This window comes from Mugil cephalus, chromosome 3 (assembly GCF_022458985.1).
Source record: "Mugil cephalus isolate CIBA_MC_2020 chromosome 3, CIBA_Mcephalus_1.1, whole genome shotgun sequence".
Lineage (NCBI taxonomy): Eukaryota > Metazoa > Chordata > Actinopteri > Mugiliformes > Mugilidae > Mugil > Mugil cephalus.
Genome location: NC_061772.1, coordinates 31,696,452 through 31,724,346, shown reverse-complemented (window position 1 = coordinate 31,724,346; position 27,895 = coordinate 31,696,452). Strand labels below are relative to the sequence as shown.

Here is a 27,895-nt window from a genome sequence, read left to right as displayed (position 1 = left end):
AAGAGAGAAGAGATAAACATCTGTCTGTCATAGATACATCTGACTAAGGCAAACATGTAGAATTATATCATGATGCACGTTGGTCCTCTCCATGGGACATTTGAGGACAAAGACACCAAGAGGGACCAGTGGAGACACATAAAGTATCATCACACTCTGCAGGAAGGAGTTTTCTTTCCAGCTTCAAACAGCACATGAACCAAGCCAAGCATACGTTAGTCGGGGATTCTGCTAGCACTTGGGCTAACGCGGCTAACAGCTGGAGACAAACCAAGACAAACCAAGACAAAGACAAGCTGCCAATGCTGCTGCTAATATGTGTCCACTCCTGCAGCCACTGTTCACTGGGAGAGACTGTTCTCAGCTGCAGCAACATTGGAATAACATTTTTTTAAGGAAACGTAACGTCAGGCTCTCACCTCTTCCTGTGTGGCCTGAGGAGGGAAAACTTTGTCCAAGTCAAAGGTCATCATCTTGCCCTTGTTGGAGAGGTAGAGGATGGCGTCGTCGTCCGAGTCGAAGCTCAGCATAGTTTTGGCATCGGCGGAGTCCTGCTCCTCTTGACTGACGGGCCGGACGCGGCAGAAAACACGGATGTTACCTGGGAAGCAAATACCAGGTGAGTTATGGAGGCCTCCACGCTGCGGCTAAAAGCTACTCTCACAGAAGTTGATTTAGTTTCAGACCTTTGAGTCGAACCAGTTCGTTGTGGCATTTCTTCCTCAGGTTCATCTCTCTCTTGTATTTACGCAGCAGCTCCTGGTTGGTGCTGCTCACCTCGCTGATCACCTGACAGATCTGACAAACAATCCCAGTTAATTCATTGGGATGAGTCCAGAACCAGTCACAGAGTCACATTTGGTGGGACTCACTTCATGTTTGGCCTCAGCGATGGCTTTATCTAGCATGAAAGGGAAGTCCTGCACCTGGCGCTTCAGACAGTTGTAGTCACAGGTGAGAGTCCTGAGGGCCGGCTGCAGAGTCAGCAGGTTTATACGCACACCTGCAAGAAATGCAACACAAGAAACACAAGGAACCTGTCAACAACGACCACCGGTCACACCAAACACGCCCTGAACACAGTGGACACACACAGTGGACACACACAGTGGACACACACAGTGGACACACACAGTGGACACACACCTGCCAGGTTCTCGTGGACCGCCTTCATTTCGCTCTCGGCTCTGACAAACGCCTCCTCGATGACTCGGTTCTTCTCCTCCTCCAGGTTCTGCATCTCGGCCTCTAGTTGACCCTGAGCTCGCTCCATCTCTCCTTCGTAGACGAGGATCTGAGGAAAAGATGCCACCTTCGTTAGAGACGAGACAAACACCCAGGACGCCTGATGGATGAGGACACATGACCCAAGAGGTTTTCAGGAAAATGGGTCGAGCTGAGGAAGAATAATACAATGAATGAACCACTTTTATGGTTTAATTCAGACAACGTCACGTTCTGTCCTTCTACAGAGGAGAAGTAGGGCCACCCATGAGAAAAAACAACAAGGTTTTTTTTTGGTATTCTACAAAAAGCTGTGGCCCAAATATTCTTCCATGGAAAAATATTAGGGCCACCACATTATCTACTTCTTTATGTCGATTAGCTTCTATTTCAGTTTGCACCAGTGAAACCTCCTCTTCAAGTGGTTTCTCCTTGGGAACAGTCTCAGTCTCTTGAGCTCAGTCTCTTCAGAGTCCTGATACTGAGGCCTAGACTGTTGATGAGCTAAAAGAGAAAGGATTTCTGTAGTACTGAAGCCCAGTCCCAGGTCTAGTTTCACCACTTCATCTAACTGCCTATTAATAACTTCAAACTTCCTCATAATTGTTATTGATATCAAGTTAGTCGTTGAGGTTTGGTTTATGTAGCAGCTTCAGAGCAGCCATTGGGGGGTTGAGGGGGTGAGGGGTGGCTTTTGAGGCCGACCTTGGACCACCTCTCTGCTGCCCCAGCGCACGGCCGTGAAGAGGAGGCCACACAGACGACCTCGATCAGCCAGAAGAGAAGACAACATGAAAAGGGTTCTACAGGAAAAGGTACTCGGCTACATAAGACACTGGAGGCAGGAAGAACCAGGCACAAGGCACCAGGAACCAGGAACCAGGCACCAGGAGGAGTTACCTGTGTCCTGAGCTGGGTGCAGGTCCTCTGGGACTCGTGAAGCTGAGACTGCAGGACCTCGTTCTTCTTCTGCATCTCAGCCAGAGCTTTGTCTGAATCCAGCGTCTGAGTCACATATTGAGGCAAAACAAGCTTAATTCAGGTCTCACATCACAGCTCAGGGTGGTTTTAGTTACAAGGAGACATCTGCAACTCCTCACCTGGACTGTAGGGGGCGTCGTTGCCCCTTTACCCAGCTTGAGTCTCAGCTCAGCCTCAGCCGGCCTCCTCCTCCTCCACTCGTCCAGTCTGGAGCTCTTCTCCACCTCCAGCTCCAGCTCCCTCTGCCGGGCCTGGTTCTCCCAGTGGGACACCTCCCTCCGCAGAGACTCCACCTCCTGCAGCAAACACAAGATGTACAGGTGAGTCTACACCTCTCTATACCTGGCTGTACAGGTGAGTGTATACCTGGACATATACCTGGCTGTACAGGTGAGTGTATACCTGGACATATACCAGGCTGTACAGGTGAGTGTATACCTAGACATATACCTGGCTGTACAGGTGAGTGTATACCTAGACATATACCTGGCTGTACAGGTGAGTGTATACCTGGATGTGGGGGCAGTGGCTGCAGGTGCAGGTCTCTGCAGCAGCGTTGAGCTTCTGAAGTTCTGAGCTCCTCCATGACTTGAGTTCCTGCTTCAGACGCTCGTTCTCCACCTTCAGCAGCTCCAGCTGCTTCTCCAGGTCTGTCGCCCCCTACAGGATAATCAGCTGTTATTAACTCTGGATGCTCTAATGACTCCTATGGTGTCTGGATGCTCTAGTAACTCCTATAGAGTCTGGATGCTCTAGTAACTCCTATAGAGTCTGGATGGTCCAATATTTAAATGTGTTTTTCAGGGTTCTGGCCCATGGCGTCTCACCAGTTCAGAGCGAAGTCTCTCCACCTCCTGACTCTGGTCCAACAGCTTCTCCTCCAGCTCCTCCACCTGCAGATAAAGTGTTACGCCATAGTTCAGAGTAAGATAATCGATTAATTTACTCTAAGACCTGCAGCTCCTAAACATCTTATTTAACCCTCTAAAGCCTAAACGCATCGCTGGTGATCCATTAAAGCATGTGGTATTTGAATTAGCATAACTCACAATGGTTTGCACTATTGATAATATTCCAAGTGTGGCTGGACACTAAGAAGTTCTACTTTTGTCTGGAATCCTTTGTGACATCTCAAAGTTTTTTTTTCCCAACAAATTCCTTCAAACATCTCTGTTCCTGGATTTCCCTGGTCTTGCGTCGCCCTCAACCTGCAACGTCATCATTACCGTAATGGCAGCTTTAATCCACCAAAAGCACAACTTCCCAGTGTTCAGCCACACTTTGAATTTTGTCTCTCTGTGAGTTACGGTAATTAAAATACCGCTTTATAATCTTTTTATATGTGCAGGCGTATGTTCAGTTCTTAAAGAGTTAACCCTCATGACCCGACAGGGACAAAAGTCTCCTTTTACAGTGTTTTGATAACTTGGTGGTAGTTGTTCTTTTTGCGTTCTTATTTGGCAAAGGTCTGTATATTTTTAGGTGTGTACTTATGGTGTGTAACCTTAGTTGTTCATTTTTACCACTGAGGGACAAAAGTGTCCTTTTCAAAACCACCCTAAAAATAGCACGTTAATACTTTTTTCTTATTTTTTTTCCAGTCCTAATGATAAATACCAAAAGTTTGATCGATTTTGACTTTTAACTTAACTTTTAACCCTTTAAATGCCAGTGATGGCATCACTAATCGTTTTTTAAAATAATTAAATAATAATAAAAAAAATATGTTCAATAATCAGATTTTTATTTTTTAATATTTTGAAAATAATAAACAAACAAAACAATAATTCATCAAAAATGAAATGAAAAATACAATCACTGTCTTATCCAAGCCCCCCCCCCCCCCAAAAAAAAACACACTTTGCATTTAGATTAGATTATTGAACATATTAAGATTTGTTTGTGTGTGTTTTGTACGTTAGTGATGTTGTCACAAACGCTGGCATACAAAGGGTTAAAAGTCAAACTTTTGGTATTTATCATTAGGACTGAAGTGGATTAAAAAAAAGAAAGACATAAATATTGACATGTGCTATTTAGGGCCTTTCTGAAGAGGACGCTTTAATGGGAAGAATGTGATCATTTTTAAAATCGGGTATGAGGGTTAATGGTTAAACATTTTATTTTCCCACTTGTATGAACTTGAATATTGAATGTGACTCCGTACCTGTGAGCGCAGCCGAGATACAAGCTGCTCTTCCTCTGGACGTTCACCGGGTGGAAACACCCTCACACCTACACACAGATTCATAAACAGAACACACATCTTTAATGCTTCAGAAGGATTCTAATCATTTAAATTCATTTTAATCTTATTTTATCTTTCCTTCCTGTGGTTCTTGAGTGTTTTTTAAGTGAAACTAAGCTTGTGAGACCAAGTTATTTCCTTGAAGGATCATTAAAGTCAGCCAAGTCCAAGTTTAATTTAGTTGATGAAGACTCTTTTTGTCCCAGAGACTGTGGATATATATATTCAGCCTAAAGACTCATTTTTCCCCTCCATGCACCTTATTTTTGTTTTTTTATTACCATTTTTATTTTCTCTTTCCTCATCCACTAACGTTCACATCCTCCATGGACAGTTTGGAAAGTTGAAACATTTTGTGTTTTCTTTGGCAGTCATTTGTGTCTACTTTGTATTGTTGTATTTTCTTATTCAACTGTTAATTTATTAACCATTTGTTGATCTGATCTTTCAGTCGCCCCACTCACTGCTGGCCTGGACGCCTCCGGCCGTCCTCTCCTGGACCTGGACGCCTCCGGCCGTCCTCTCCTGGACCTGGACGCCTCTGGCCGTCCTCTCCTGGACACTGTGCTGCAGCTGCTGGAGCAGCAGGAGACGAGTCACTTCTTCAGAGCGAAGACGAGTCTGAAACTCACAGACTTTGTCCTGCAGCGTCTGGACACGGAGACACATGGAGACACATCAGCTTCTACAGGCTTCAGAGACACTGTCCTCCACAGAGACACATCAACTTCTAGAAGGTTCTCCCCTCTCCCTGGACTCCAACTAGAACCATGGCTCAGGCAATCATCTGTTCCACCTACTGCCTCTGGGAGGCGCTACAGGAGCTAACAGACTAAGAAGCAGCTTTGATCCCAGAGCGACTAACGACCACAGATAGATTTATCCCGATAGTACATCTCACTGCACGGTTCCTTTCTTTATTCTGAACTCATCCTCAGGTCAATTAACTGCTGATGGTTAATGTCTCGTTTTCTTCTGTGATCTGATCGTTCTGATACTCTGCTGATGCTCTGCTAAGCTACGAGCTCTGCCTGCAAGACAAGACTGAGGGAAGCAAAGAGAACCAGCTACAGGAAGAAGAGAAGAAGAAGAAACTACAGAGAGAAGAAGAACGAAGGTTTTTACGTTGGCAGGAGTCCACCAGCACGACCAGGTGACCCTCTGAGACCCAGACAGCGTGGACAAAAAAATGAAGACAATAATGGACGACAACAAAAAAAAACAGAGGAAAAAAAAAACAAAGAAAGGACCCTGATATTCAGACAGAGACCCTGTCCTCTACAGACAGAGACCCTGTCCTCACAGACAGAGACATACAGTACGTTAGCCGAGCTAAAAGTATGTGCTGTTTACCTGGATGAGCAGCTGCTGGCTGAGTGCGCTTGTTTCGTTGACCTCGGGGGATAAAGACGGACGCTGTGAGAAGGCGGCAGTGGGCAGAGACAAGAAGGAAGCGTCGTCTTCAACATCACTCATCAGAAAGTCCACTGAACTCGCTGGAGACACACAAAGACACTTTGTCATCAGGAGCTTATGTTTTCAGTGCTGCCTTGCTAAAAGGTTTTGGGAGCACTAAGGTAGAACCGGTTCCCTCAAACTAAACCCACAAAATTCGGGTTTAACACCGTTTTTCTGTATTTTTACCACGATAGCTCCTGGCGTCCAAAACATTTGCTCCAGGCCGTATGCTGAAGTGTTTTTAGGTCTGAAACTTGAAGTTGCAGAGAGAAAGAACATAATCTTTAAGCAGATTTGTGATTAACGAGGTCAGTGAACACAACGAGAAACAACGTGAACCGAGCTCCTGAGTAAACCTGGAAACCAGTCCGACCAGATAACAGCCGCTGACACATTAACCTGCTCCTACCGCCACATTCTCCTCCAATCTTATCAACCTGAGAACAATCCGCTCTCTGTGGGGAGAACTGAGCTTTAAACCGACTTAACTCACACATGAAAGTTTCCTTTCTTTGCGTCTCTGGTCGTTTTATTCCTCGTTACCCAACCTAAAGATTAGAAAACTCTTGAACGCAGTGAACACAGGAGCAAATACCTCCACTAAGAGTTGGAATCAGATGGCAGTGAAGCATCTGATCAACATCACGAGGAAAATGAAGTTTTAAATCATGTATTGTATATAAATGCAGTAATGACACCTTCAGGATCAAAAGCTACTATGACCACTCCGCTGCAGATGTCAGGCTTTAATCACAGGTTATCACAGAAAGTGAAGGTTCAATGATATAATCGAGTTCGACTGGTTCCAGCCTAATGTTTTATTTAAGGAGTTTGTTTTACTCACAAAGCTAATATTTAACTCGGCATTGTAATGTAGTCATTCAGCTTCAAAAACATTTAAATTCACGTTTAACAGGACTTGCGTTACAGAGCAAAGCAGGCTAACAAACCAGGCTAACATCCTCTCTCAGACCCACATCCTGACGTTTCAAAGAATTCTATTAGTATTAGTTGTTTCCACACTGTTCTCACCTGAATAGACAAACATCCCTGTTACTAAAAGGTCACTTTTATTATGTTTGTTTCTTTATTGTTTCAGTTTCATTTGAGACTTTTCAACCAGGTCCTAACCAGGTGTGCGGGTCCTGATCCAGACATTACTCCCTAACCCTAACCCTAACCCTAACTAAGACATTAATCCCTACTAACCCTAACCCTAACCCATGCAATTTATTTACTTTTTTTTTTATTAATAATCCATAGTTAGTGTGAAAGAGCCTTGTTCTTCTAGACACAGGGGGTCTAGATCTACAGTGGGTAAAATAATAACAACAATAATAATATATTGAACACATCTCAATTTTTCATAGTAAACATTTCATACACATTACATATTTCTAAAGGTGCTATTGACATGAACTTTTCACCAGGTGTTAGTAACAACTAGAGCTGCACAATTCTGGAAAAAATGTGAATCACGATTTTTTTTTTTTTTTTTTTTACAAATTGTTAATTGCACTGATGAACTTTAACAAAACAAAAACATTCAAATGGTCATCAAACATTGAGATTTCCTTAGAATGTGGAGCATACGTTTGAACAAAAGCTTGTTAGCTTGTTAGCCTTCCATTTAACTCTCTTTACGCGGACTTGTCTCTGCTTCTCTCCCTCACTGTTCCCACACACTCCACTGCAGGCGCTTCCTCCACTGACGGAATCACATGTTGTAAAGACGCCCTACCATAGGTCGGGGGAGGAGTCAGCGGCAGTGCTGCCTTTAGGGGCACTTGAAAAAATCCAGGAAGAAATGGGAGCATTTGTGATGCCGCTGGTGAAATGAAATGCTTGAGAATCGTTGTGTTTTGAAATGAGATCACGTGTATGTCTGAATCGAGATTGTGATTTTTTAATGATTTATCGTGCAGCCCTGGTAACAACCCAAGTAATACACTACACATCATGGGATGTTCCTTGTGTGACACTTTGGTAATGACACACCTATTTATGGACCATCAGTTTGGACTGAATCAGCTGATATTCATTTGCACTGACAAAGGGCAGGATGTCTGTCTGATCACTGATAGATTTCAGCTGGTGTCTTGGCTTTCCATTTTCTATGTATGGATTACTGGGGTTTCTACAAGCACCTGGTGAAAAGTTCATGTCAACAGCACCTTTAGAAACATGTTTACTATGAAAAATTGTGATGTGTTCAATACTTATTTGACCCGCTGTATGTATAGAAGAATGAGTTCTTAGATCTACAGTATGTCTAGAACAGGGGTCGGCGACCCGCGGCTCTTTCGTCCCTCTGTCTCTGTCTGTGGCGAATGGTTCGGAGCAAAGACGCTGATCAAAGCCGTTCACTTTTTCACTCTAACTGCGTGTGCAACTATTCACTCAATAGTTAACGAGCGAGAGTTACACAACAACTGAATGACATTGAATGCCACACCACACTCATGGTTGTAACATCAACCAAAAACACTGAACTCCCACAGTGCATTGCAGCTCACATACTGCTGCTATCGAGTATTTAATTAAAATGTGTTTTATTTTAGTTCATTTAGTTTTTTAAATACAATTCTAAGTTTGAATTTATGGTGATCTTGTAACATTAAAATAAAATGTGTTTCATTTTTTATCGCTCAAAATACGTCACAACTGCCGATGTGCGACACCCGTTGGGAGGTCCAGCCCACTATTAACTGAACCTTTTGACAGGAGGTAAGCCAACCGTGGATAAATCCCTGTTATGTATGAATAAATAAAATTTTATTTTCTCTGTGGCATTTCTTTCATTTCATAAATGCAACACACTATAGTTTTTTTTATACATAGGCCTAGTATAGAGGTAAAAACGATGTATGCGGCGTTATCTTCATTTTAGATGTCGAAGGGGTTTTGTGGCTCCCAGTGTTTTCTTTTCTGAGGGAAATGGGTCCAAATGGCTTTTTGAGTGTTGAAGGTTTCCGACCCCTGGACTAGAAGAAGAACAAGGCTCTTAGATCTTATCCGTATTCAGTGGTGTCAGCACTGATTTACCATCAGGTGGCGCTGTTTGGAGGACATATGTGTAAATAGTCTTTGCTGTCTTTTTCTCTTTAGGTACCTTAGGGCTGTTACTACTGGCTGTGCGCTGCACTTTATTGCTGCTTAGAATAAACAATCACCACTCCTGGTATTTTTCCTCTGTAATTTAGATTTACCATTGTTTGTATTTAAAAGCAAGCCTAGGGCACTGCAAATGGATGGACATGACTGCTCCTCCTACCTCCGACTCCTCCCCCTGACTCACCGTCCAATGAGAGGTCGTTCTTCCAGAGTTCCTGCAGGAAGTGGGCGTGGCCGAGGTCCCAGGTCTTTCTTGTGCTGAACATGGCCGCCAGGCCGAGCAGAGAGTTGGACGTCTGGAGACAGAGGGACAAGATGAACCAGGAGGACACACAGCATCCCCAAAGCCCCCCCCACTAATAATAAAGAAGCAACGCCCCCCTCCACTAATAAAAGAGATGCTAATGGGGTGCTAATGCATAATTGAAATCTCTGCTCATAAAGACCTCTAAAACTAAACCAGGTACATTTCCAGCAATGTTAGCAACCTTTAGCTTTGGTTAGCATTATAGCATGAAGAGAGTCATGCTGTGGATCTCCCAGGTTTGATCAGGATTGTAATCTGTTAATCCTCAGAGCATGACCTCATTGACACCACTGACAACAGCTGATCATCATGAGAGACTCACCATCCACTAGTTCACAGGTACACCCACGAGATTTACGATATAAGACACGAGATATACGATATAAGACACGAGATATACGATATAAGACACGAGATATACGATATATGATAGATGGAGGACTCATCAACCCACTGAGGGGCCACAGTCAACTTCAGCTAACCCAGAAATTAGCTAATTAATTATTGACTTTTCCACCAGTCAGTCTCCTTCCACTTATCAGGGAACACACATGGAGCGACTACCACTGATCCCCCCACATTCAAACACCTTAACGCCTCCAGGGGCCTGATTCCTTCTCCCTCCACCCTCAGAAAGTTAAACCAGGTTAGTATCTGGACTAAACTAGGCCTCACACACACATACATGATGATTAGAGGCTCTTCGTCTCTAATCATCATAGCCAGAGTCAGACCCCAGGATTCACACCAGGACTTTAACACAGTTCTGATCCAGCTGAACGTCAGTAAATCAGTTCTTCGACATGAGCACAAACACAACTGTGGACAAACCGAAACCACTGAGATTAAGATTGAAATGAGCAAACCCAACCTGAAGCTAACGTTAGCTAGCCAACATAGTCCTTTATCCCACAATTAGGGAACAGCGTTGCAGCAGCAGGCAGTTTAAGGAGCTAGGCTAACGTCTTAGCATATCAGGCTAATGTCTTAGCCTCTCCTCTAGGTGTGATTAATTTATTTGGTTAACTACTTCAACATCTAAATTATGTTTTTAATATTAATATTTAATGACTTAACTGATCATTAAGCGCCAATATTTAAATATTTCTCTTTGATAATTTTGACACAAAAACAACAGAAATGTAATAAGAATCTAATTTTGTGTGGATGTACCAGGAGACTGCATGAAGAAGTGATAATAATGAAGGTTCCAGAGATTTAATAAATGCCTTTCAATTATTTAATTTGTCTCAGTGTGATTAGATACAAAATTAAACAGCTGGACGTTTGAGTCGATGTAACCTCATCTCATTTTAACAAAGAGACGTTCAGTTAAAGCTTTAGAGACGGAAACATTTCCAACGAGCAGAAAACAACCCAGGATCTTCACCATCACCATTAGAGACAGAGCGTCCAAATCAGGTCATCAGGTTCCAGTCAGACCTCCACCTGTGATCAACACATCTACATCCCTCCATCCATCCATCCATCCATCCATCCATCCACCTGTGTCCAACACGTCTACATCCGTGCAGCCTCTCCACCATCCATCCATCCCTCCATCCATCCCTCCTCTTTGTGCCCGTCTCCTACCTCCCTCCAGCATCCACGTCCTCCATCTTTGCTGCAGCTTCAGGCCGACACTCAGCAGCAGCTCAGCGTCAACACCTCCCTCCACCCCCCTCCTCCCTCTGTTTCCATAGCAACACCTCCCTCCACCCCCCTCCTCCCTCTGTTTCCATAGCAACACCTCCCTCCACCCCCCTCCTCCCTCTGTTTCCATAGCAACACCTCCCTCCATCCCCTCCTCCCTCTGTTTCCGTAGCAACGCCTCCCTCCACCCCGTCCTCCCTCCTTTTCCCTAGCAACAGCACAGCAGCATCACACCTCTCGTAGCCCCTCCCTCTCCTCCTCCCATCAGTAGATTCATATTTCAGTGAAAGTGAAATATTTAACACAGTGTGTGTCTGCACAGAGTGTGTGTCTGCACAGAGTCACATGATGAGACCGAAGGTTCCCAAAGAATCAGAGCAGACGACCTTAAGGTTAAATTAGGGTCATTAAACTTTTATCAGCTTCAAGTTATATTCAGGTTGTTTTAGATTACACACTTTACCACACACTTTACTACACACAGACTACACACCAACTACACACTTTACCACACACTTTACTACACACACACAGACCACACACTTTACTACACACACACAGACCACACACTTTACTACACACACACAGACTACACACAGACTACACACTTTACCACACACAGACTACACACAGACTACACACTTTACCACACACCGACTACACACTTTACCACACACCGACTACACACTTTACCACACACAGACCACACACTTTACCACACACTTTACCACACACAGACTACACACCGACTACACACTTTACCACACACAACCACACCTACACACACTTACCACACACAGACACACACCACACACTTTACACACACAGACCACGCCCACTTTACCACACACTTGTAACACATTACCACACACTTTAATTACACAATTTAACCAACACATTACACACACTTTACCACACACTTTACCACACACAAACCACACACAGACCACACACTTTACCACACACAGACCACACATTTTACTACACACAGACCACACACTTTACCACACACAGACCACACACTTTACCACACACAGACCACACACTTTACCACACACTTTACCACACACTTTACCACACACAGACCACACACTTTACCACACACTTTACCACACACAGACCACACACTTTACCACACACAGACCACACACTTTACCACACACAGACCACACACTTTACCACACACAGACCACACACTTTACTACACACAGACCACGGCTCGAGTCTTAAAAACCAATCTAATGATAAAATCAACGTGATGCCTTTGATTTTATTTACTAAAGATGTGAAACCAACATTGAGGTTAGTTCATAGCAGATCTAAAACTAATGCAGAGGCTCTCTCCTCCATTTATTTATTTATCTATCTATTTATAGAGCTGGATGATAATCGATTTAAATCAGGTGAAAGCAAAGTGAATCCATACGAGGCTTTTAGACATAAAACCTCTGCCACGTTTTAAGGGTTTAGAAGAAGCTTGAGCTCCAGGATGAAGGTCAGAGCTCAGATCATCATCCTCTCATAACCATAAATATGTGGACGTTACGTAACAGACTCCAGACAGAGGATTTCATGACAAAGAACAGCTGATCTGGAACAACATGAAGGCTCCTGTCCCTGGTGTAAACGTGAGAGTTCTGCTATCGAGCATCACTTTATTATAATCATGTTTTCATTTTAATTTATTTATTATTGAACTGACACGTTTCCCTAATATTTTGACATTGCAGTCAGCGACTGTGTCACTACAGAAAAGAATCAAAATAAAACAAATGACCAAACATCAGTCATTCAAGTCAAGCTGCTTCATTCAGGACCAGGACCAGGACCAGGACCAGGACCAGGACCAGGACCAGGACCCGGACTGACTCTAGTCATGATGTTCAGAGCTGAACATCTGGAGGAAGCATCTTCATAGTATCATCAAAACACAATGATCATCATTGTTCAAAGACAACACATGGAAAAACCAAGTACTAAAACAACAAACTAATCCACACCAAGAACAAAACTCAAGGATAAACGTAAGTCCACACCAAGAACTAAACCAAGGACTAAACCTAAGTCCACACCAAGAACAAAACTCAGGACTAAACCTAAGTCCACACCAAGAACAAAACCAAGGACTAAACCTAAGTCCACACTAAGGACAAAACCAAGTTCTAAATCAAGGACTAAACCAAGAACTAAACCCAGGACTAAACCTAAGTCCACACCAAGAACAAAACTCAGGACTAAACCTAAGACCACACCAAGGACAAAACCTAAGTCCACACCAAGAACAAAACTCAGGACTAAACCTAAGCCACACCAAGGACAAAACCAAGGACTAAACCTAAGTCCACACCAAGAACTAAACCCAGGACTAAACCTAAGTCCACACCAAGAACAAAACTCAGGACTAAACCTAAGACCACACCAAGGACAAAACCAAGGACTAAACCTAAGTCCACACCAAGAACTAAACCAAGGACTAAACCTAAGTCCACACCAAGAACAAAACTCAGGACTAAACCTAAGTCCACACCAAGAACAAAACCAAGGACTAAACCTAAGACCACACTAAGGACTAAACCAAGGACTAAACCTAGGACTACACTAAGGACTAAACCTAAGTCCACACCAAGGACTAAACCATCAGCTGCAGAGAAGGAGACAGAGGATTAACCGTGGAGGCTGAGAGACGTCCCTGTTATTATCTAAATGTCATTTATTACATAAACCACTGAGTCCAGTAACTTGGACACATTTAACTTCCTGGCAGCGTCTTCCTTTGAAGTGTCCTGCATCTCACCTGGACTCTCTTTCTGTTGGGGGAGTAACAACGCCTAACCCCTCGCCTGCTCTTCCCTTCACCTCTTCGGTCCACAGCTTTGTCCAGACCCCCTCGGGTCCTGGACGTCCCTCCGTCCTCTGGGCCGTCCTCCTTGCAGTGGCGGCTCTTGAAGAGGCTATGCAGGGTCAGGACGGCCAGGGTGCACAGGACGTACATGACCCCGTCTCCACAGAGCGTCTCAGCTTCTGGACTTCGGGACGTTTGTCATCGGCTCCCGAGCCGATGGGACTCTGTGTCCTCATCAGCTGGTTTTAATCCTGCTGCTGAGTTCAGTTTGTTTAATCCTCCCCTCCCTCTCTCTCTGCTGCTGTCTCACCTGCCTCACCTCCGCCCCCCCTCCCCCGTCCACATCACATTTCCACAGAACTGATAAACCTCTGAACCTTGGCCTGAATGCTGCCGTCACGTCCACAGGGAGTCCACAGGTAACCAGAGCCCAGGGATTCTGTTTCAGTGTAACTCAAGGATGGGAAATAAAATGTCCCAACGTGTTCACAGCCTCGACCAAACCACCGGGACTGAAGAGTGAAATGAAACTAGTAAAGAACCAGACTGGACCAACGATTCAAGAAAGTTAGAAAGTTTTTTTTTTGGTTGCTTGTTGCCTGTTCAATGTTGTTGTTCTTTAATTTCTTTCTGGTCACTGTTGTGCTGCTGTAACATTTGAATTTCCCCAATGGGACCAATAAAGTATCAGTATCTGATCTGATCTGATCTTATCTGATTTTATTTTAGACGAGTTTCTCCCTGGAGGAGAAGTCCAGAAAGGGGAGTTCCAGGTCTTCAACAGATCATATGAATTATATATATGTCTGTATGTGTGGGGAGAGTGGGGAGAGAGACAGAGAGACACCGTCTTAGTGGACACCCCCCCCCCCCCCCCCGTTGACCATCTGGTGGTTGTGGATAAACCCGATGCAGACGCTCTGTGACGTAACCTCTCAACTCTTCATGATGCATTCATGAAACAGTCGTTCTAACTTTAGACCTTTGATCTTCTCTGATTGGCTGAATGAAAACCACATGACAATAAACCAGGACACCAAGTTACCACATATGGTTCCTGGTCCATGGAGGGTCTTAATAAAGGGGGCAGGGCCTCAGTGGGTTCTGGTCTCTGAGGATGATCCAGGGTCTTGGAGAATGGGTCTAGTTTCATGCCATGCTAGGACATCTGACAGGAGCCTAGACTCAAGGACACTTCATGTCATGCGATGTTCACTTTTTCAGCTTCCGTTTTTATATTTTGTGTTTTTTATATGATTTTTTCATATTTATTCTATGCCTATGTTTTTGTTTGTTGTTGGCATTTGGGTGACCAGCAAAAAAGAATTTCATTTTCCAGGGAAACATGTTTCTACTCTGAGCACGTCTGAATACAACTAGCCTAGCTTAGCACACTGCCTATAATCTAGGAGAAACAGTTAGCCTAGCTTAGCATTAAGAAACAAGTCCTCCATCTTTGGACGAATAACTAACCCTAACCCTAACCCTGTTGACAGCTCCATCAAACCGTAACTGGCCTAAATAAAACTATAAAAGGGTGTAGAGGAGAAGGAGGAATGCGGCTCGATTATCAGATCTGACTCTGAAGAGAAAACCGAATGTAGGACGGACGATTATATTTATAGTTTTATTATGTTGGAAATTCAAGTTATACAACAGAGGTTAAGATTTATTTCTGTTATGCAACAAAGACTCAGGTTAACATTTAACAATTACTTCTGTTGTAGATCAGGTTTGACGCCATGTCTCCTCCATAGACCGTATATAAATATGGACTAAACACGTCTCCTTCATAGACTGTATATAAATATGGACTAAACACGTCTCTACATAGACTGTATATAAATATGGACTAAACACGTCTCTACATAGACTGTATATAAATATGGACTAAACATGTCTACATAGACTGTATATAAATATGGACTAAACACGTCTCCTCCATAGACTGTATATAAATATGGACTAAACACGTCTCCTCCATAGACTGTATATAAATATGGACTAAACACGTCTCCTCCATAGACCATATATAAATATGGACTAAACACGTCTCCTCCATAGACCGTATATAAATATGGACTAAACACGTCTCCATAGACCGTATATAAATATGGACTAAACACGTCTCCTCCATAGACTGATTATAAATATGGACACCACGTATCCTCCATAGACCACTTCCCCAATTCCTCTCATTGGTCAAATTGGCGCCATTTTCCCAGGGATACATGAGGCGCCATCTTGTGTGGGCATGACCGTAACATCGATTCCCCATCCTCACTTCCTCCAGACTCACTGGTGTTTTCATTTAATTAATCTCACACTCTGCTCTACCTCCACCAGCTACAAGGAACTGGATTATACACTGAACTTATTTTTAAAAATAGTTTTTACAACTCTCAAAGTCCCTTTTACAGATTAGTCATCATGATGTCACATCCCGTTTCTAAAACTAAACTTATCTGAAATATTGACACTTGAATATTCATCGACAGTATATTAATAAATTATTTGACCCACCCATTAGCATGGAGGGGGTGGGGCTTATGACCTATACTGCAGCCAGCCACCAGGTGGAGCTCTACTGGCTTTGGCTTCACTCTAGAGGAGCTGGTCCATGTTTATATACGGTCTCTGTTTGTTGCTGGGGCGTGTTAGAGGCTGTAAGAGGATCAGTCTGCAGCGGTTAAGTAGATTAATGAAACATTCCTCTCTTTGTTCAAGGAGCTTTTCTCTCACAATGGATTCTTTAGGGTTTAATTCATTTTTAAATCTAAGTTTGAGTTGATGTATTTTACTGTACAGCAGAATAATAACAAATAAAGAGGTTCAGCCTTTTCTTCATCTCTTTGTATCCGTCACATCTTTATTTTCTCAGCGGTTCGACCAAACCTTCAGCTCAGAGTCATTTACGGAGGAAATTACAGACAAGCAGAGACGTGGAAAGAAAAACTGACGGAGAAGAAAGAAGAAGAGGAAGACCTTCTATTTTAAAACAACAACTCTGAGTTTGTTGAGATTCTCGCTGAAAGCGTTAAAGTAAATCTTTACAGAGACAAACAACTTTCCAATCAGGGAGAGCGACGTATAGAGGACACAGGAAGCAGGAGAAGTTTGAAAATGTCCAAATGGACCAGAAGACAGGGTGGACAATACGGCAAAAATATCATATCACAATTTTTTAAAAATAAAATCACGATTTCGATTTTATCACGATTGTATATTGAAAAATGAAAAACTGACAATTTAGTCCAAAGAGCCTTAATAGGTTTTATTTTAAGTAGTCGCAGTTTTTCCTGCATGTGCAAACAATCAAGTTTAAGGTAAACAACAACAACAACATTCTAATAAAGTGAAGTCTTGCAAAAGTAGTAACAGAAAGTTTTCTACCGTCTTGAACGGTACCTTATCTTTTGCTAGATAAAAGGTAAGCTGCTAGCTGCTAGCTGCTGCTCCGCCTGCGGTGCCGGTGCCGCCGGGCCTCTCGCTGTTTGGCTCTAAGCATATTGTTTGGGATGATTCCTCTTCAAATCATTGATCATGTTCGTCGTGCGAACCTGTTTTGTGCTTCAGCAGTTGAGGAAAATCCGAAAATCCAAACAAATTCCATATAATGGAGGTGGATTTTTTTTAGTGACTAACTCTGTTTGTCTTTCAGCCGTGTCTCCATGCGGCTACAAACATAAACACAAACACGGAGGCGGGTAAGAAAGCGTCACTTCTGGTGCGTCGGTGTATCAGCATAGAAATGCAATTTATAGAATGTAGATGATCCCACGATCTCTGCAGTTTGACAGATCATCTTCACGTTGTAATCGTTCACGATTTAATATCGTCATATCACCCACCCCTACCAGAAGATGACCACAACTCAGGTTTCAACGTGTATGTGTGTGTAGATGTATATATGTACATCTATTTCCTTTATTACTGGTGTGTCTCCATGTGGATAATTATGAGAAAAACCTTAATAAGCATAACATTTAAAAAAAATAAATGAAACTAACTTTACAGAGAAGAACGCAATATGTACAGAGAAGTGTCAGTCTATGAAGACGACTATCCGCTATCTAGGATCCATCATTAAATCAGACTCAATAAAACATCTGAACCAATGACACGTTGTGAATGTCTGTGTCTTTAAAGAGCCAACGTTTAATGGTCAACACATATTGTTGCTCCTTACTGCAACCGTACATGTCACTGTTACTAGATATAGGCGGATTTTATTTATCTACTGTACGTTTCATTTGCATTTCGGTCATTTAGATTTTTAATCTGTATATTATATGAGATTTAGACATTAAAGAATTAACTAGAATCATAATCATCAGAAAACTCTGACTTCTGTTGTTGTTGTGAGTGAAACACCACTGAAGCAGCAGGTTGTTGGTTTGAGTGTAATGAGCAGTTGTGTTCATGATTCATTCATTAGTTTCTATGAGTTAAACCTGGTTGATAATCAGAGCAGCTACAGTGCCTCCTGCTGGACCTTCAATCACACAACCACAGACTCAGAGTTCATGAGCTGAATCTGACCCAACATCATGTAAATGTTCCAGAATAATTAACGTCTCATTCTCAGCTGTTCGGTCTCTAAACAACAACATGTGATCATCTTCCTCGTCTTTGAAAAGACGACTCTCCCACAGCTGGAAGGAATCCGTCACGTCTGACGAGTTCATCAAGTTCAGAAACGAGTTCAGCTCCACGTCGGTGTCTGCTGAACATAGATGAAAATATTTCTATGTTTTTTTGTGTGTTTTTTATCGTTGGCCCTCGACACTTGTCACATGATCAAACCCGGCCTCATTAGAACCGTTTGGACCGTCCTGGGGTAGATCGTCATGGACTGAACTCAACAGAGACCTGAGCTACACATGATCAGTGTGATCCAAGAATAAACCTCCAGGTCTGAAACATGAAGCTGACGCTAACCTGCAGTTCCTCCAACGTCCTCTAGAGGTGCCAGGTTAAACCACCATGTTCATTAAATCATCTCATGTCACTGGGACATAATGTTCTGATTCTCATTATGACTAAAGAGCTTCAGGTTGAACCTCTGCATAAGCTAAAAGACGTTTAGCTGAACCAGTAAATGTGATTTCCTCTGAACCTCGTGCTGCACATTTTAACATCTGCTCCTTCAGCCTGGCTCCGGAAACAAAGACCGACTCTGAACGCAGATTTAACCCGACGCCCCTTCACCAGGCACACGTCAAGTTATTCATGGATTTCAACCCCAGGAACACCAGGAACACCAGGAACTCCAGGAAAACTACGAACCCTAGGAACACTAGGAACACCAGGAACACCAGGAACTCCAATAAAACTACGAACCCCAGGAACACCAGGAACTCCAGTAATACTATGAACACCAGGAACACAAGGAACTCCAGTAATACTACGAACACCAGGAACACCAGGAACTCCAGGAAAACTACGAACCCTAGGAACACCAGGAACACCAGGAACTCCAATAAAACCAAGAACCCCAGGAACACCAGGAACACCAGGAACTCCAATAAAACTAAGAACCCCAGGAACACCAGGAACTCCAATAAAACTAAGAACCCCAGGAACACCAGGAACTCCAGTAATACTATGAACACCAGGAACACAAGGAACTCCAGTAATACTACGAACACCAGGAACACCAGGAACTCCAGTAAAACTACGAACACCAGGAACACCAGGAACCCTAACTGCAAAGTTCCACAGGATTTTAATTTGTGTCCCTTTAGGGTGAACGTTACAGTCTTTATTTTAATCTTCTTGACAAGTCCAAACCTAGATCAGACCAGACCTAGAACCAGTCCTAGATCAGACCAGACCTAGAACCAGTCCTAGATCAGACCAGACCTAGAACCAGTCCTAGACCAGACCAGACCTAGAACCAGTCCTAGACCAGACCCAGTGAACACAGACTATGTGACCTTTATCCACAACAAGCCAGATAAGTTCAGACTCAACCAGTTAAACTCTGATGTTGGGTGAGCAGCAATGCATTCTGGGATAGCTGGCTGTACCAGGGTGGTTCGGGTTAGGGTCCAGATCCTCCTGATGATTTAATTTCATCTGTCAGTGACTTCCTGGTGAAATACCACTTTAAAGTTCCTTGTTCTGACCTTAGGAACAGTAAAACGATAAAAGTCCTGGGAAACTGTTGGCCCCATTATTCAAAATTAGAATAAAGGATGATAAATAAGATGGAGTCGTCTGAAGAACAGCCTTATAAATCAACTCGTACCAATGGCTGAGCCGGCGCACATATAAAGACGGCCAATTCACTTTACTGAGTTAGAGCTCCACAGTTTGTAATAAACCTCAGAGCACCATGGTACTGACTGTCCAGCATGTAGACGCATTCATGTAGAACACAGCACCATGATCAATAATCAGAAGAAAGACTGACTCCACTAGTCTCTGTTTCACCCTAAAAGAAAAGCAAGACTTTTTCTAAAATAAAATCCAAGTAAAAGCTTCAGCTTCCTTACAGTAAACTGAATATGTGCCTTAAAAGACAAGCGGCCATCAATCAAGAACCCCAGATATTTAAAAGTAGATCAAGTTCAATTAGTTGTAAGTTCCTTGTTTTTCTTTGCACTGAAACAAATGTTAAAAGTGTGTAGTTGACGTTACTTACAGGTAATTATTCGGGTGTGTTAGTGGTTTCTTGGGAGCAAACTGGTTTGAATCAGAATATTAATCCTTACAGAAAATGTGGCCCCCAAATTGCAATGAGCTTGACCCCTCTGAGCTAGGCTAGCAGCTAAGCTAGCAAATAGGCTAACAACTAGGCTAGCAGGGTTTCTTCTGAATTTCTCTGATAAACAGCTGGAGCTGCAGAGATGAGACGTTCGCTGACATTCGGTTAAACTCTGTCTCTGCTGCAGCTGCTTCACAGACGCCAGCTCAATGACCTCAGTCTGTAATATTAAATTTTAAATATTTAATTTTAAAGTTGAGCTCAGATTTGAAAACTCACTCTGATTCTGAACTTAGAATTTAAACCAAATTAAGATCCTCAATTTGAGAACAGATGAACTAAAGAACTTTTGACCCTGAGACCAGAAGAATAAAAGCCTCCCTAACCTAATCTAACCGTTCCTCCTTAGATTCCTTCCCAAACTCTGTCTGGTGACGAGGAGCAGAAGCGTCTGAGCCGAGGACATGGTTTCAGATTCATTTTGTGAGAAGGAAAGGAAGGAAGCCCGGAGAATAAAGGGTTAAACCAGAGGTTCAGCTTGTTCCACGTTGGTAAAGAAGAAAACCAGAGTATTTATAGAACATGTGGAGCAGACACACCCCGACATTAAAGCCATCACAGCTCAGACACAGGAAGCCAGTCTGCAGCCACAGGCCTCAGGCCCCTGATACACAACTAAGAACTAATAACCAACAATAAACAACAACAACCTCAGACACGTGCATCAGATACACAATAAATAAGTCGACTTAGAACCGTTTCGACCCCCCCCCCCCGGGGGTGAAGCAAGAATAAACCTTCAGGTCAGAAACATGAAGCTAATGCTAACCTGCAGCTCCTCCAACGTCTTCTAGGTCAGTGATCCTCAACTGGTGGTTCGAGACCCAAAAATGGGTCGTGAACCAAATGTTACGAAAAAAAACAAACAAACATGGATTCCCCTCCTTAACAGCAGGTCGACCACCACAGAAGAAGATCCACAGTTTGTTTCCATCTGATTTAACAGTGAAACTCAGATTAGATGAGATCTGGATTTTCTCCTGTTTGTCATGAAAACACAGTGAGTGTGTTAAATGTGTGTTAGTGAAATGTGTCCTCAGCTACAGCTCCAGATTCTGTGTACTACTACCACCACTAGTACTACTGCTACTTCCTAGTAGCTGAAGTTTTTTATGTGGCGTTTGCTCCTCAAAGCTCCGTTGAGTCTGTTAAAAAAGACTGAAGTTAGTGAAGAGCAGAATTCTGGTTTGAATTTAAATGCAGATGATTGAGATTGAGAGCTAAATGGAACAGTTCCCTCTCTAGCATCTGGACACATTCACGCAAAAAACTGATAACTGATAAAAAATACTAATTGCATTAGTATTTTTATGTAGTTCCACATCCTCTCTCATAGACTCCCTTTCTAACCACATTTATTAATCATTCAGCATTTCACTCAGAAGAAGAAGAAGAAGGAGAAGAAGAAGGAGGAGAAGAAGGAGGAGAAGAAGAAGGAGAAGAAGAAGAAGAAGAAGAAGAAGAAGAAGAAGAAGAAGAAGAAGAAGAAGGGGTGACACTGACATTCTACTGGATTTATCACATTCAAATATTTTCATATTGTAGGTTGATGCATGAAATTCTTGTTTGGTTGAACCGAGTTGATTGATTAATTGGTCGAGTTGATTAACTGGTCGATCATGAACCGATCTCGCTGATTGGCAGCTGGCTGCGTCTCCATAGAAACGGCCGGTGTGCAGCAGGTGAGGCCTCGGTTCTTTTGTCCCGATGAAAAAAAGCTTTGAAGCGGTGGAAGCTGCTGGAAAGAGGCGGAGAGCGGCGGTAAACACCGGGGACACACCGGGGACACACCCGGTAAACACCGGGGACAGACCGGGGACACACCCGGTAAACACCAGGGACACACCGGGGACAGACCGAGTAGCTTAAACAACGGGTAAACACAGACCGGGGACAGACCAGAGACAGACCGGGGACAGAACAGAGACAGACCGGGGACAGACCGGGGATAGACCGGGAGGTCGACCGACCGACGGAAGAAGGGAGGAAAGAAGGGAAAAGTTTGGAGGGAGCAGACTTTCCTTACCTCCTGGTCCCGACTCCTCGTCCTCCTCCTCCTCGTCCTCCTCCTCCTTCGCTCCTTCCTCGCGGTAAATCCTCCCGGGTTGACCCAGAACTACCTCGCCCTGCTCAGAACTGGTCGGACTGGAACTCGGCTCCGTGTCCCCGTGTCTCCGTGGGTCCCTGAAGGTCTCTCAGCCTAGAAGTCAAGACTGACGGGGACGGTGCTGCGTTCACGGACTGTCCGACATGTGAGGATCCAGAGCGGAAAAGGCAGCTCTTATAGAGGAGGGCGGGTCACTGAGGGTCACATGAGACACAGCAGGACCCGCCATTTAAATTGAATTAAAATAAAAACATTAGTCATTAACCCTCCGGACTCCAGAGGGAAGCTGCTGTTTTTCACTCATTGTATTTATTATAATATTCATTTGTTTATCCCAACAGGTCCCAATAATTAATTTGTAGCTTTTCCACATGAGCTCCAGTCAGTCAGTCAACTAAACAAACAAGAATAATAATCAACCACAAAACCAGTGCTCATCATGATCCAATAAGTAAATACATAAATAAATAAATCCCACGAATGAATAGATCTAATAAATAAATCCCTTGGACAAATAGATCCAATAAATAAATAAATAAATCCCTTGGATAAATAGATCCAATGAATAAATACATAAATAAATAAATCCCACGAATAAATAGATCCAATAAATAAATAAACAAATAAATCCATTGGATAAATAGATCCAATAAATAAATAAATTAATCCCTTGAATAAATAGATCCAATAAATGAATAAATAAATAAATCCCATGAATAAACAGATCCAATAAATAAATAAATAAATCCATATGATAAATAGATCCAATAAATAAATAAATAAATAAATCCCTTGGATAAATAGATCCAATAAATAAATAAATAAATCCTTTGGATGAATAGATCCAATGAATAAATAAATAAATAAATAAATCCCTTGGATAAATAGATCCAATGAATAAATAAATAAATAAAATCTAGAATTGAATTTAAAATCCTCCTCTTTACATACAAGGCCCTGAAAGGCCGAGCTCCATCATATATAGAGACCTCATAGAACCAGACTGTCCCAACAGATCACTACTATCTCTAAGTGCAGGTCTGCTTGTGGTTCCTAGAGGTTCTAAAAGTAGAATGGGAGGTAGAGCCTTCAGCTATCAGGCTCCTCTCTTGTGGAACCAGCTCCCAGTTTGGGTTCTGGAGGCAGACACAGTCTCTATGTTTAAGGTCAGGACTAAGACTTTCCTTTTAGACAAAGCTTATAGTTAGAGCTGGACTTAACCCTTAGTGATGCTGCTATAGGCCGAGGCTGCAGGGGGACGATGCACTGAGGACATGTCCTCTCCTCTTTGTCCTCTAATATCTTATCATTTTATTTTCTGTCTCTTATAATTTACTAACCACTGTGTCTCCCTCTCTCCTTCCATCTTCTTGTGAGGATCTCTGGTCTGGAGGCTGAATATCTGACCTGTGGAGTTTTAAGCTACATCTGCTGCCGTGGCCTCATCAACCAGCCCAGTCTTCATGGTCTGGAGTCTGTGTATCAGACCTGTGGAGCTCCATAAACTACATCTGTCCCAGTCTTCATGTCCTCCTCCAGGTGTCCACTCCTACCTAGATGAACTATTCACCAACCTGCTCATGATTCCTGTTATACTCACAAACTGTCACAGATCATCAGCTATGTGTTATATTACTAGATCCTACATGTTTCCTTCAGCTTGATGTTTGTATCTATGACAGAAGTTAGTTTATCTAGTTTCTCCTGTTCTTCTTTTCTCTCTATCTTCTCTGGTTCTACCCGGCTGGTCTTCAGCAGATGGTTCCTCCATATGAGCTGGTTCTGCTCCAGGTTTCTTCCTGTTAAAGGGAGTTTTTCCCTCAGGCTGCTCTGGAGGTTTCAGGCTGTTTTTTGTGAAGCGCCATGAGACGATTTGTATTGTTATTGGCGCTATATAAATAAGACTGAATTGAAAATCATCCTCATCTGTTTCCTCCTTGAAAATGTCCAACACACCCTGTCACTCCTGTGCCTCTAGGTCTTGAGCACCAGGGTAGCAGGTCTTTAGGCGAGAGAAGTGGACAACTTTAAAGTCCTCACAGAGATTTCAACAACAACCTTGTATTTGGTAGGCATGATCTGCTGTACCACTCAATATGGCCCTTGCCATTTAGGCACTAGCTTGGCTACAAAGGACTTGGATTCCTTGGAGAGAAGATGAGCTCTGACCCAGACTCTGTCATGCTCTGAAAATTCCACTTCTCTGCGCTTTTCGTCATAGTTATGCAGGGGAGTCAGGCTGAAGCTCTCTGGGTTGCAATATGGCCTCCAGCGGACGTCTGATAAGTAGACGTAGGTAGACACCCCCGTGGACTCCTGCACTGCTGAATTAATGGCAAAACAGACCTCAGACAGGTATTTAATGGTTGTTGTTTATGCTGATTCCTGACATAAGGTGCAACCATGGTCTTTAAGTGTCAATTCACTCTCTCTGTGAGATTTGTCTGGGGATGGTATGCCGATGTCATTTTGTGTCTTACATTCCAGGTCCGAGACACAGTCTGGAAGGTGGTCGAGATGGATGCAGTCTGGTATGCCCCGTCGAGTGAAGATGTCTTTCACCAAGACACGAGTAATGGTCTCTGCGGTCGCTGTCCTCAGGGGAAATAATTCTACCCACCTTGAGTAAAAGTCCACAAATACAAGCAGGTAGACATTCTGGTTGGAGCTCCTGGGAAAGGGCCTCATTACATCCATGCCCAATATCTCCCAGGGATGGTGGACTAGAGTCTGCTGGAGTTCGCCTGCCAGCTTCCTGTTCTCAGCTTTGTATGTCTGACACACATGACAATTCTGACAATGTTCCCTGACGTCCAAGCTCAGCTTTGGCCAGTAGACCAAATGTTGTAGTCTTCTGTAGGCCTTGTGCTTTCCAAAGTCACCAGAGAGGGGATACTGGTGGAAATACTCCAAAAGTTGTTTCCGGAAGCTGGTAGGGAAGTGGCACTACACGATGAATAAGGTCCTCCATGATGTCAATGTAAGTATGGGAATTGATTGTCATTTTCCCTTTCTCCACCACCTTTTTGGTACCAAGCTTGACACTGAGGATCCTTCTGCTGTTCCCGACACATGGCTTCTGTAGAGATGGGGAGCTCCTTTAATGTACCTGAAAAAGCAGACACCATGGCCACGTATGCTGATGAGGAGGACGGATCAGTGGGGGCCCAAGAGAGAGCATCTGGCACGATGTTGTACTTTCCTTTCCTATATTCCACAGTGAAGGTGAATTCCTGAAGCTGGAGTGCCCATGTGATCAGCCGAGAACTGGGCTTGGTGGTCTTGAAAACCCACAACCCTAATGGATAAGGCATTGTGGGTTTGAGTCCCATCTGGGGTGCCATTTTTGTAACGGGCAGGTATATAGGGTAGGTGGGGTGCCAGTCAGAGTCACGTCTGACAAAAGTATAAATCTTCAGCAAAAGAAAACAGACCTTAATCCCGTACACAACAAGTTAAAAACTATTTACAACAAACCCAGCATAATTATTCACAACACAACTTTTCAGTTTGTTATATTTCTTTTCTTTTATAAACAAGCCACACATGAGGCCTGTTCCAGTGTTCCAGTCCATTTATTTCCCCATTCAGTTCATGTTTCAGCCACACTTTAGGTAAGGAAAATTCCCATCTGAGTTTTACCACGGACCCCACCCTCCCGTCAGTCGAAGTCTGATAAACAAGTCAGTTGGTTGTTAAGTGGTGGATTGTCTTATCAAGAGATGATTGTCCCGAGGTGGTGGATTTAATGCATGTCTCCAATGCAAAAGGTAAGAGCAATTTTGTGTTTGTCTACGTGAGCGTCCCTGCTTCCTCATCCATACGTTCACTTGGAATTTTCCAGCATGTTAATATGGGACGGATTTAGTTGTTCACAGGATTGGTGGCGTACTACTATTGGTTGTTGTGAATGTGTGCGAAACAGATTCATTTTAAACTGACTCAGAGTCAAAGGAGAAGCCATTAGCAGCTTTTTTTGGAGTTGGAATAAAACTTTCTGGCCCATGGTGGGATGAATTTACAGTGCAAACTGAATACATTAACTAATTTTTCCAATAAAAGTAACAGCTGATCCTCAGGTTCACACAGTTTTAATTTTAGAGTTGCAGACAGAACACAACACTGAGACCTGGAAGTGGACACAGGAAGACATTCACCATCATACCATACAGAGAAAAGAAATGCATCCTACTCAGCTGGAATCATCAGCCATCATTTATTTAGTTTAAACAACTTTTAAATGAGACCTTGAGACTGGAACAACATATGTAAACATTAAAAAATAAGGGAACATCTTTTGGAGGATATAGGGAGCACTTATGGACCTCTGACCCATCGTAGCCTGGTTACTCTTTGTTGGCTATGTTACTGAAATGTTAAAAATAATAATTGAATTAATGATAGCAATAGAAATTCAGCATGTCAACCAATCAGTTGAGGGAAAGCAGAGCAGGAATTATTTACGTGTTTTCTAAGACAATCGGAGGTGGTTATCACACAAACATCTGAATCCCTAACCCTCTAACCCTTAACTCTTAACCCTCTAACCCTTAACTCTTAAACCTTAACACTCTAACTCTTTACCCTTAACACTCTAAACCTCTAACCCTCTAACTCTTAACCCTCTAACCCCTTTAAACCTTAACCCTCTAACCCCCTTAACCCTTAACCCTCTAACACCCTTAACCCTTAACTCTTAACCCTTAACCCTCTAACTCTTAACCCTTAACCCTCTAACCCTTAACTATTAACCCTCTAACCCTTAACCCCTTAACCCTCTAACCCTCTAACCCTCTAACCCTTAACCCTCTAACCCCTTTAACCCTTAACCCTCTAACCCTTAAACCCTTAACCCTCTAACCCCCTTAACCCTTAACCCTCTAACCCTTAACCCCTTAACCCTCTAACCCTTAACCCCTTAACCCTCTAACCCTTAAACCCTTAACCCTCTAACCCTTAACCCTCTAACCCTTAACCCCTTAACCCTCTAACCCCCTTAACCCTTAACCCTCTAACCCTTAACCCCTTAACCCTCTAACCCTTAACTCTTAAACCTTAACCCTAGACCCCTTAACCCTCTAACCCTTAACCCCTTAACCCCTTAACCCTTAACTCTTAAACCTTAACCCCTTAACCCTCTAACCCTTAACCCCTTAACCCCCTAACCCTTAACACCTTAACCCCTTAAC

At 43.1% G+C, this 27,895-nt stretch overlaps 1 protein-coding gene across 7 annotated transcripts in view; it reads right to left on the bottom strand.

Annotated features, from left to right (window-relative positions):
* The window catches only part of kifc3 (kinesin family member C3), a 32,291-nt gene extending 9,435 nt beyond the window's left edge, over positions 1–22,856 (bottom strand). The window contains exons 1-14 of one of the 7 annotated variants that reach the window (XM_047580992.1): positions 13,780–14,151; positions 9,210–9,321; positions 5,807–5,949; positions 4,955–5,104; positions 4,918–4,924; positions 4,373–4,440; positions 3,033–3,098; positions 2,716–2,865; positions 2,325–2,501; positions 2,125–2,229; positions 1,147–1,294; positions 873–1,003; positions 687–798; positions 420–601 (exon numbers count right to left, since the gene is read on the bottom strand). In XM_047580992.1, the coding sequence (XP_047436948.1) occupies positions 420–601; positions 687–798; positions 873–1,003; positions 1,147–1,294; positions 2,125–2,229; positions 2,325–2,501; positions 2,716–2,865; positions 3,033–3,098; positions 4,373–4,440; positions 4,918–4,924; positions 4,955–5,104; positions 5,807–5,949; positions 9,210–9,321; positions 13,780–13,977 (1,749 nt within the window). In that variant the 5' untranslated portion in view covers positions 13,978–14,151. Of the gene's footprint in view, positions 1–419; positions 602–686; positions 799–872; positions 1,004–1,146; positions 1,295–2,124; positions 2,230–2,324; positions 2,502–2,715; positions 2,866–3,032; positions 3,099–4,372; positions 4,441–4,917; positions 5,105–5,806; positions 5,950–9,209; positions 9,322–10,925; positions 11,040–11,123; positions 11,128–13,779; positions 14,152–22,625 lie in introns of those variants that run through there. The other 6 variants (XM_047580991.1, XM_047580995.1, XM_047580990.1 and 3 more) reach the window with 6 other exon arrangements.
* Between the last annotated feature and the right edge of the window lie 5,039 nt (positions 22,857–27,895).